General features: G+C 37.7%; 1 protein-coding gene across 1 annotated transcript; it reads left to right on the forward strand.

Moving 5' to 3' along the window:
- Positions 1-5,620: 5,620 nt before the first annotated feature.
- LOC145692466 (histone-lysine N-methyltransferase SETMAR-like) lies at positions 5,621-6,046 on the forward strand. Its single transcript, XM_081767774.1, has one exon. The coding sequence runs from the start codon at positions 5,621-5,623 to the stop codon at positions 6,044-6,046; it is 426 nt and encodes a 141-aa protein (XP_081623900.1).
- The last annotated feature ends 6,054 nt before the right edge of the window (positions 6,047-12,100 follow it).

Raw genomic sequence — 12,100 nt, forward strand, 5'->3', positions numbered from 1 at the left:
TTAATATGGAAAAGATGAAATCGTGCAACTACTTCGCAAGGAAATGAAGGTATGAAGTTGAATATACAGAATTAGAAGAAGTGAATACCTACGTTTATCTGGGACAGAAGATATTCATGAATGACAATATTTGAAAAAATTGCAGACTTGTTAAGTTAGGTTGCATTCGGAAGAAATAGCTTAACACCGAAGAGTTATGGTGCACAACGAGTAAAATCTTCAATGTACAGGTATATTCTGTCTCAATACTTTATTTAAGTCTTATATAGGCTATGAAATCTAAAGTCTGGCTATTTTGGCATATTTGTCAGAGGTGTAGACAGGAATAAACTCAGACATTTATCGTCTGCAGATTTCACAACAAAGATGAAGAAGTGTATGCTGGGAATCACCTTCAAATATATAGAAAGAATAACATGGATAAGAAAGTGGGACGGACATATTGCAAGAAAAAAAATACTATCGAAATACTACAAAAATATTCCAGTTCAACGTCCCACGATTCTATCCTTTAGGCTAAGGGAGACGAGGATTAAAGCAAGTGAATGACGATAGAAGAATTGGTAGAATGAGAAAGTCGGAGGATACGGAAGTAACCTGAAAAAACAGACGAACACGATGTTGTCCACCACAAACTTTCTTCGCCGGGGATTGAACCAGGGACCCACGCGCCAAAGGTAAGCGCTCTACCATTGAGCCACCGTGTTTCCCCATTATCGAAATAAAAAGTAATTTTGGCTCAGTGGTATAGCATCCACATCTGATATGGTGGGTCCCTGGTTCGATCCTCGACCACATGAATATGTAGTGGACATCGTGTCCATATATTTTCTCGGGCTCCCCCATTTTCCCCACATTTTCATTTCATTAATTATTTCATAATCATTCACTTTCATTAATCATCCTTCTCCTGTAGACAATTTTCTGTTCTTCAACAACAAATGTGGTTATTAATATTAAAGTTGCAGTTGCAGCATTAGGTCAATTTGACTATTGCACTAGTTTTATTTTGAAGATGAATTTTGTATTAAACTGTTGGACGAAATAAAATTCGTTAGTGACAAAATTGAAGTTCAAAACACGTCGTCGAAACCTCCTATGTAAACTAATTGCCATAATAATGGGATGTAAAAGCTAGAAACTTCATATCATTTTAGTTATTCCACATAACAACTTCTGATGTTAATATTTAACATTTATAATACGATCAATGATTTTATTTACTTCTATTATGAACTCCAAATCTAATTCTTCTCTATTCTATAAACACCTATGAAAGGTATTTATGCCGCGGATATAAATCCATGTCAAAGCCAATGTTTTTAATTTGTATCAAAGTCAATTGTAGAAAAAGTTTCAATATTACACACTGCAACCAAGCTGGCACGAATATAATTCTACATTGCCTCTTTTAAATTGATATTTTAAACACTTGAATTGTTACAAAAGGAAACCTGAAGCTGACGTCGATTTTTTTTTTTACTTAAGAAGCATAGTATCAATACGTATAGATATATATAAAACTCAAAAGATCTAAAATAAAAATGTTTTATATAGAAACATTGTATTAAAGGTGAGTAAAACACTGCTATTTATGGGTTGGTCATTCTCCCAACTTCTTTTCTCCTCTACTTCTTCTTGCTCATCTCTCCGTTTAATACTTGTAACTAAGAAGGCTGTTAGATTAATTAAGATATCTTTATTGAACGAATCCCAAAGTAAAGCCCGAGCAGGAAATTTCATGTCCACGAGCTTTCACGTCGAGAATGGCCTGAAACAAGGAGATGGGTTGTCCCCATTATAATTCAACGTTGTTCTTGAGAACTCTATAAGGACAATCAAGGATAGCAACCAGGACCTAGAGTTGAATGGTATTCACTAGGTTATGGCGTATACTGATGGTGTAAAACTGATATGGAATGATAGGAGAGAAATAGAAACAAATACAGAAGCCTTATTAAACGTTTGCAAGGACATAGGTTTAGAAATGAAAGCAGAGAAAACTAAATCCTTGAAAATTCGCCGGGATGGTAATATTATAGATTATATATGAGTCAAAATATCAAATAATACTTTCGGTAAAATAGATATTTTCAATTATCTAGGGTCAGTATTAACAGACCAAAATCATAGCCACGAAGAAATTAAATGGCGATTGAAAGCAGGGAATTTGTGTCATTAGTGAATTCAAAATCTTTTGTCCTCCCGAATTCTGTCGAGAAATTTGAAACTTAAAATATATAAAACGATAATCATGTCTGTTATGCTGTATGGTTGTGAAACATGGTCGCTTACTCTGAGGGAAGAACGTAGACTGAAAGTATTTGAGAATAAAATCATGAGGCGAATATTCGGATCCAAGAAGAACGGAAATGGGGAATGGCGGGAACTTCATGACGAGAAATTGTATATTTTATAAGGTTTGCCAAACATTGCTAAGGTCATCAAGTCTAAGGGGCTCTGGTGGGCAGGCCATATAGCCAGACTGGAAGAATGAAGGAAAGCTTTCAAAGTTTTTACTGGAAATCCAATAGGAAGGCCGTTAGGAAGACCTAGGAGCAGATGGGAGGATAATATTAAAATTGACCTTGCAGAAATAGGAGTACAAAGTAGAAACTCGACCCAGTTGGCTAAGAACAGAAGTCGGTGGAGAGCTTTTGTGAAAGCAGCATTTAACATCCGGGTTCCATAGGCCATAGAATTATTTGGTTAGTTAGTCAACTAAGATGGCTCAATATTAATGTTTATTTGTTTTCCTTAATCTACTACAAATTGTTTTCAAAACACTTAATATCTACTAGAATATGTCCTGTCTCTTTTACGTAATAACGAACTTGGAAATCAAATAAAACTAAAACAACCTTAACGTCCTATTATGCCCTTTAGGCTAAAGAGATTGGGTGATTAATGAAATTGAATGATTATGAAATAATTATGTTAATATGAGAGAATGTGGGGGAAATGGGAAGACCATGGACACGATGTTGTCCACCTAACTAACTAACTAACAAACTCTATGGCCTATGGAACCCGGAGGTTCAGTGCCGCATTCACAAAAGCTCTCCACTGACTTCTATCCTTAGCTAACTGCATCCAGTTTCTACTTTGTATTCCAATCTCTGCGAGATCCATCTTAATATTGTCCTCCCATCTGCGCCTAGGTCTTCCTAATGGTCGTTTTCCGATTGGTCTTCCTGTCAAGACGTTGAAAGCGTTTCTACTTTCTTCCATTTTAGCTACATGACCCGCCCACCTAAGCCTCCTAGACTTGACGACCCTAACAATGTTGGGTAAACCATATAAATTATGTAGTTCTTCGTTATGAAGTTTCCGCCATTCCCCATTCCCGTTCCTCTTGGGTCCGAATATTCGTCTCAGGATCTTGTTCTCAAATACTTTCAGTCTATGTTCTTCCCTCAGAGTAAGTGACCATGTTTCGCAGCCATACAGAACAACAGGCATGATTACCGTTTTGTATATTTTAAGCTTCAAATTTCTCGACAGAATTCGCGACGATAAGAGATTTTGAACCGAATAGTACACAAACACAAATGGCCTGGGATCGAATCAGAGACCCCTAACTCGGCAGTCTAGATTATTACCATTATTACAATTCCAATATCCATATTCGCTTTTCATTTGTTGCAGCCCTTATCTATGGGTGAGGATACATTTTTGAACATGACTGTGCACGCTGATTCTCATGCACGTCTAATTTCTATAAAATATTTTGTAACCAACATAAAAAATATTGTTATTCACACTTTTCGAAGTATCAAAACTGGCTACATTCTATGTAGCAATTAGCACCCTCTCATCAACGGCTGCATTGATATGCATACATGGACTCTCCTCCTCCCATAAAACACGAATACAGGAGAATATTGATCAATTAACCCTCCGTTCCTTATATTGACCCTCATGCAGAAACACAGTAATATTTTTACATCTGTCAATACCGTGGAATCGTTACTCTTTCACGTAGACTGATTTGGGGAACGCCGATCGATCAATAGTTGCTAAGTTCTGTTTGGGAGTGCTGGAGAGATGATAGAGACGCACGCACACAGGCGTAACTTAGCTGATTCTCGTGCAAACATAACTAACACAAGGTACCATTGCCTAGAAACATACTCTGCTTGTTGATCTAACTCTATATTTGTTAATATTTGTTAATAAATCACACGCAACTTGTATCAAAGCGATTACTTTGCTAATTATACCAGACCTGTACTGTCACCTATGTTGTTATTTGTATTACTATAAAGCATTGTGATTTTATCATTAGCTAATTAGTTTATCTAAACATAATATTGCACCTTATTTATATTCTGCACACAAAGCATTTCATGTTTGACTCCGGCAACACGTAAATATGCTTAACATCGAGAAAATTAGTCATCGTAATATTTCTAAGTAAAATGAATTTAACTCTATTAATATTAAATTAACATTATAAATTGTCTATTTGATGTATGACGTAGAGCTAGTAAGTTTCCCTAAAGCTGAAAAAATAATTCTTCATTCACTTTTAACAAACTTTAATTAACTTATAAGTACATATTCCATTTACTAATGCTTAACAGGTTTGTTAATCCCAAATCCCTAACTTTGATTGATCAAATTTGAAATGATAGTAAGCTATGTCTTGATAACCTTAGAAGGCATGTGAAATATTATGCTGTGTATACTTTTGGTTCTTGAATTATTAGTCATCAAAGTTAAAACTTGGATTTAGTTTAAAAAGAAATTAAACTCTAACTTTGATGGGCAATAACTCAAGAACAGTATCATATTTTATATGTTTCCTAAGTTTGTAAAGGTCTTTTCAAGGTAGCTTGTCAGGCAACGTAAAAGTTGGTCAAGAGTGGATGAGTTTCAGTAATCGCTTCTAAATAACAATCAGTAAGTTATTTATTTTCGAAAATTTCACTTATTCCAAACTGAAACTTTGGTGGTCAATAGCTCGGTAACCAAAAGTCCCCATTTGACCAAATTTAAAGAGATACTATACTTTAAAAAGTTTAGTAAGTACATACAATTTTATGTGTACAAAATATTTGGTTCCGGAGTGATTGGCCATCAAATATCAGGTTTGAACTTAGGAAAAAAAGTACAAATCCCAACTTCGATGGGCAATAATTCAGAAACCAAAGGTATTCACACCTTAACATTTCATACAAGTGCTAACCTCATGAAGTTCTACCATCATTTTAAATTTGGTCAAGTTCGGATGATTTTATCGATGGCGTATGAGATACAGTGTATACATATACGAGGAATACAAAATAGAAACTGGATCCAGTTGGCTAAAGATAGAAGTCAGCGGAGAGCTTTTGCGAACGAAGCATTGAATCTCTGGAGTCATAGGCCATAAAGTTATATATATTAAACATAGAAAATGAGAATCTAGAATAGAATAATTATATGTATTAGAATAGTACAACCTTTGATATTAATGTGTATCAAGCTCTTGGTTCTAAATAATTTCTTTTGTCTTTTACAGCCTCTCGAAGTGAGTGAGATGGCAGAAGTTGGGAAAATGGAAAAAATCGAGTACAGGTCAGTAGTCAAGTATCTGCAATTAAAAGGAATGTCGGCGTCTGAGATCCACTAGAATATGGTCAATACCGTAGATGAATCTGCCCCTTCATATGCCACCATCAAAAGATGGGTGGAGGAATTCATTCTTGGTAGGCAGAATGTTGAAGATGAGCTGAGATCTGGGAGACCATCCATGGGAAACATTTTCCTGGTACTTGATGTGATCATGAAAGATCGCCGATTGTCAATTCGACAGATAACAGACAGGCTGGGCATATCACAGGGGCAAGCAGATCATATTCTGAAAAATGAGCTTGGTTTATCAAAAGTTTCTGCTCGATGGGTCCCACGTCTTCTGACTCCCGAACAAGAACGCACTCAGTACCTCCTATCCGTGGACGATTTGAAACTGTTAGAAAGTGATGTGGACGATTTTCTCTGTCGATTCATCACTATGGACGAGTGTTGGATACACCATTACCAGCCAGAAACAAAACAATAATCCAACAGTCGAATAACCCTACCCCAAAGAAAGCAAAGGTGGTTCCCTCTGCTGGCAAAGTGATGGCCTCTGATTTTTGGGATTCCCAAGGTGTGGTATTCATTGATTACCTGCAAAGGAGTCATACCATCACAGGACAATACTATAGTGACGTTTTGAAAAAACTTCGAATGTAAATTCAAGAAAAAAGGGGCACAAATGATGTCTATATGCATTCTCTACCATCATGACATATCCCGGCTACATATCAGCACTTGCCATGGCTACTATTCACGAATGCGGCTTTGAACTAGGAATAGGCACGAACGAGTTCGAGCGAGTTTTCTTTGAAACTCGACTCGACTCGAAAGAAACATCTTTGAGCTCGACTCGAGAACTCGGCTCGAAAAATTTCCTCAAACTCGACTCGAAACTCGACTCGAGTCAAGCCAAAACGAGCTAATTCGAGCTAAACCCTGGTGTAGGTCCAAGTATTCTCAAGTATCTTACATAGACAATGTAATTATCAATGATACTACCACTACTACTACTAATCTTTATTATTATTATTATTATTATTATTATTATTATTATTATTATTATTATTATTATTATTATTATTATTATTATTATTATTATTATTATTATTATTATTATTACACCATGTATAACCACAAAAGATAGGTGTTTTTATTTATCTGAATACTGAAAAGTAGTTGACTGTCGATCTCGGTCGTCGAGAAGTCTTCAGGAGGCAAGGACATCGGTCACGAGGTTCTGGGTTATAGTTCCGGAGTAGCAAGTATTCGGGCTCGAGCCAAAAATTGTTAAAATTTATAGGGCGCCGGCCGAACATGTTCAAAACTGCTTCGCCCAGGTTTAGAGTTGTGAACGAGTCGAGCGGCTCGGCTCGTTCAAAACTGCTTCGCCCATGTTTAGAGTTGTGAACGAGTCGAGCGGCTCGGCTCACAGTTCATTCACTATCGAGCCAAACCGAAAAGTGACTCGAGCCAACAGATCGTTCAACCGAGCTGGCTCGAACCGATGGCACATCAGAGCCTATCCAAATTTAGCTGATTGCTCACCGAACCGAGCCAGTTCGAACATCGACTTAGTTGAGCTGAGTCCAACCGAGCCGATGAACTCATTTCAACGAAGCTGGCTCGAGCCGATGGGTCGCATGAGCCGAGTCTGTAGCTCATTCCAACCAGGCCGGCTCGAGTCATTGGCTCAATTGAGCCGAGTCAATGGTTTGTCCCAACCAAGCAGATGGCTCATCTCAATCAAGCCAACTCGAGCAGTTCGCTCAGTTGAACCGAGTCGAGCCGGTTGACATCATTACTCGGGTTGGGATTCTGCTTGGACTCAAAAATTCGACCGTGCAAGTCTCAGCCTTGATAGTAAGAACTACATACTTATATTGGTGCTCACGACATTTGAGGCTGAGACCGGTTGTTATAAAAATCTATTGTTGTCTCGTTATCGACAGGAGACGAGACACGTTAAAAGTGCCCCACAAAATGCACTAAAAGTACGAGACAGGTGCACCGCTATCGTAAGCAACACTAAAAGTATTCCACATTACTGCTTATATTTCTCATGGCTTTCACTTTCCAGTCTAATTAGGCCATGATTTCAAAACGAGTTAAAACGAGCTGAACGAGTGAGCCATTTATCAAACTCGACCTCAAAACGTGAGTCAAGTCGGAACTCGACTCGAGAAAATTACCTTTGACTCGACTCGAAACTCGAGTCGAATTCGAGTCGAGTTTTAGCTTGACTTGTGCCCATCCCTACTTTGAACTCGTTCCTCATCCACCCTATTCTCCAGACCTGGCCTCCTCAGACTTCCACTTGTTCTCTAATCTTTAAAAAAAAAAAAAAAGCTCTAACAGGACGACGTTTTGTAAGCGATAATGACGTCATGACGGACGTGTAGAAGTTTCTGTGGTCATAACCTAAGGATTTTTTTTTTTTTTTTTTAACTGGGATAAGAGCACTGCAGCATCGTTGGAGCAAGTGTGTTGCTGTCCAAGGCGTTTATTTTTATTTATTTTTTTTTTAAATACAGGTATTACCAAATCTGTAGTTTCCTCAAGGCTCATGACTTGTCAGTCACCCTTCGTGTGTATATATTATCCTACTGATTTTTTAAAGAAGAAATCAAATGAATAACAAAAAATAGTATTTAACGCGCCTGCCTGTTAGTTAGACCGAATTCCTATTATCTTCATTGCTAAAGATTCAATTCCCAGTGAAAAGCACATTTTTTGTTGTTGCTTTCAATTTAGTCTTCTACTTAAGATAAAATGTTAACATTCTGGTCTAGAGACTTCGAAGTAATAGTATTTGGATTCGCATTCAGCACACATTACACAATTGAACGTTCAACATAAGGATGCTCATAACGCTTTGTGGCTGTAAGCACTGGAAGTTTAGTTTTACAAATATGATATACTTTATTTTAAGTATATTAAAAGATGTAACAAGTTCATTGTCTCGTTACAGTTGTTTTCTAATATCACTATTGTTCTATTTTCTGTTTGATTCGGAACTGTTTATTATTTAGTTCCATTTATGATGCTATTTAATGCCAATGTGTTCCAATATTCAGCGTTATCATTCATGGTAAATGTTTTCTGTTGTGGCGGTCGCGATGACTCGGTGGTTGCCGGTAAAAGTAGCTGAGCGGTCTGAGGAGTTAGGCTGACGATCGTGAGGTGAGGGTTCGATTCTCTCTGTAGTAGAAAGGGTAGAATTTTAATTGTCCTTGATGTTTCTGTGATGGTGTCCCTGTCGAATCTAATAGTCTTCAAGAGTGATAGATGAGAAAATAACAGTTACGAAGTTCTTTAAAAAAGAAAAAGAGGTAAAGCGCTAACCTCTGCTGTGTGGGGACCCTAGTTCGATTCTAGCTTGCCCCAAGTGGACTTTGTGTTGGACAAACACCGTGTGCGTAAGTTTTTATTCTTTTTTCAGTTTTTCCATTTATTACTACTTTCTTCATTTCAGCATTTCATTCATTCTTATTATCACCGTCTTCTTTAGCTTACACGGCATAATCATGGGACGTAAAACAAATATTTCATTTTGTTTTTCTTTGTTTTCTACTGCGTATTCTTTTCCACCACTCTGCACCACAAGTTTTATGCTGTTTTATTTTCTATAAATCGAAGAATTATTATTAGAGGTCACAATACATTGTGTAAGTCAAATAGCGTACACGTCTGTCAAATGTCTGCATATATATATATATATATATATTTGGTCTAGGAATTAATTCGTGCGGTTGGTACGCACACATTGAAGCTGTAGTACAAACACAAAATACATAAATACCTTAAGAAAAATATTGTCCATCGCTAGCCACCACTTTCGCCCATCTGTCAGGCAATGTACGGATTCCGTGGCGAAAGAAGTCCTCATCCTTGGAAGCGATCCAGTCAGAGACCCATGTTTCGATATCTTCTGAAGAAGTAAACCGCTGTCCAATCAAATCGTTGTTCATGCAATCGAACAAGTAGTAGTCCGAAGGAGCAACGTCTGGTGAATACGGCGGGTGGGGTAAAACTTCCCATCCGACATTTTCTAAATAGGTTTTGACCGGTTTTGCGACATGTGGGCGAGCGTTATTATGTTGAACAATAAGTTTATCATGTCTGTTCTCCCATTCTGGTCGTGTTCTGGCCAGAGCTTGCTTCAAACTCATTAATTGTCGTCGATAACGTTCTCCATTCATAGTTTCACCCGGTTGCAGCAGCTCATAGTACACCACACCTTTCATATCCCACCATATGCACAGCATAACCTTTGCACAGTGAATATCTCGTTTTGGTTGTGATGGACCTGGTTCACCTGGTTTCACCCAGGCCTTTTTTCGTTTAGGGTTCTCGTAATGGATCCACTTCTCATCACCCGTAATAATTCGATGCAGAAACCCCTTTCTGCTCTGTCGTTGAAGCAGCAATCCGCAAATGGTTTTTCGTCTTTCAACGTCTCTGTCTTTCAATTCATGTGGAACCCAATGTGACATCTTTTGAATCATTCCCATGGCTTTCAAGCGTTTGGAGACTGTTGTTTGATCAACGCCTAATGCTGCTGCAAGTTGTTCCTGCGTTTGACACGAATCCTGCACGAGCAATGCTGTCAATTCTTCGTCTTGAAATTTTTTTGGCTGTCCAGCTCGCTCTTGGTCTGCCAAGCCGAAATCACCACATCTAAACCATGCAAACCACTTCTGACACGTTCGCTCAGCTAGAGCATGGTCACCATACACTTCCACCAAAATACGATGACTTTCAGTCGCACTTTTCTGCATGTTAAAGTAATGCAGCAGGACACCCCGCAAAAACACTTTATCAGGCACAAATTGCGCCATGTTCACTTAACTACAAACTGGTGTTGTTGACGCTTTAATCCACTGCCCTATACTACGAACGATACGCGATGACAGGGGTTTGCAACACATGTGTGGATACACGGAACTGTGGGACGCTCCGTTCGTTGCGCCATCTCTTGTCCACCCGCACGAATTAATTCCTAGACCAAATATATTAATTTTTAAATTTAAAATTTCCTATAACTTAAATTTCAAGGTGCGGACATTACACTGGTCTTTCAGTTCCTAAGTTTGATTGCCGGTACTTGCAGCAAATGTGTGTATGTGTGAAGCAAATGAAAGTGTTTAGAAAGTAAACTAAATACTAGGGATTCGCACGAGTCGAGTTGACATTTAAGCCTGTCTCGACTCGTCTCGACTCGAAAATATGTTCCTGTCTTGACTCGGCAGTTTCTGTCTCGGCTCGACTCGAATTCGGGACGAGACATCTTGAAATTCTAATCCAGACAAAATATACGAGTTAAAATATACGCATACATCAACCAGAAATGAAAGCTGAAGTTCAATATCTCATGAACAATTCATATTTCTTTTATGATTTGAGTTGATTTTGAGTTCAACGTCCCGTTCAGCAGCGGGGCTATATGAGACGTGAACCTACTGATTAACGTGGAATCAGAACCACATGAGCTCCCGCTGGGAATTGAACCTGGGTCTCCCACGCCAAAGGCGTATACGCTAACCGCTTAGCCACAAAGGAGCTTGATATCTCTCTTATGTTGGGAACCAAAACAATAACTACTGTATGTAGTTTATTGTTTTATAATTTAACAATAACTACTGAATGTAGTTTATTGTTTTATAATTTAGTGTTTATAAAAATCCTTTTAAAAAATACGTACCTATCTATAGAAGTGAAAGGTACCTATCTGTACTAGTTCTTGGCATCCAAGCAGTCCATTTATTGTAATACACTATGTAAAATAGTCTGGTATCATGATATGTGATGTACAACAAATGTTACATTATATATTATCCCTAACTCGTGATACGCTGCAACACATTAAAGCCTCAAATATTGGGGAAGCGAATAATCCAGAAGTTATGTAGCTCTATTGCGATCATGAAAATGAAAACACAATAATTATAACCAGTGTTCGAAGTGGGAAAAAAGCAAAGGCGATATGTTTAAGTCTGTTTAAGTTGTTTAAGTATGTTTAAATTTCGTCTGCTCCCTCTTTTTTTTTTTTAACACTATGCCTTCTAGTACGTTCTTCATCATGATTTAAATCAGTAAGTACGCCAGAAATTTTTACTTGGAAGGTGTTCAAAATAAAAGGGGGGGAGAAGGTGCTCTCAGAATAGTGATATACATTTTAAAACAAACTCAAAGAAAACAGTATATTTTGTTACGTAACTATTAGCAAGAGCAACTGGTTCCATGTTCCCCCTCCCTCGCAGCTTTCATTTATGGACCTCAATCTGCTTAGAAAAAAAAAACCTCACACTTTGTAATAGATTAATTTCTGTGAATTGGATCATTAAAATAAAATTTCATATTGACACGAATAAGAAACTAAGTTCAAAGATTTCATATTAATACAAAGAGAAAATCAAGTTCAAATCCGTTATTTTCTCCTGCTAAATAACAAACCAATAAAAAAATGGCTCGCCTGAACTTGAGTTATGATATTCCCCTTGAGCAAGTTATACTCCACACTCAACAGAAATATCAT

This window comes from Thermobia domestica, chromosome 8 (genome assembly GCF_964235325.1).
Source record: "Thermobia domestica chromosome 8, izTheDome1.hap1.1, whole genome shotgun sequence".
Taxonomy (NCBI): domain Eukaryota; kingdom Metazoa; phylum Arthropoda; class Insecta; order Zygentoma; family Lepismatidae; genus Thermobia; species Thermobia domestica.

What these genes read in the sequence shown, in the direction of transcription:
- LOC145692466 (XM_081767774.1), top strand. Translation starts at nt 5,621, where the DNA reads ATGGTCAATACCGTAGATGAATCTGCCCCTTCATATGCCACCATCAAA.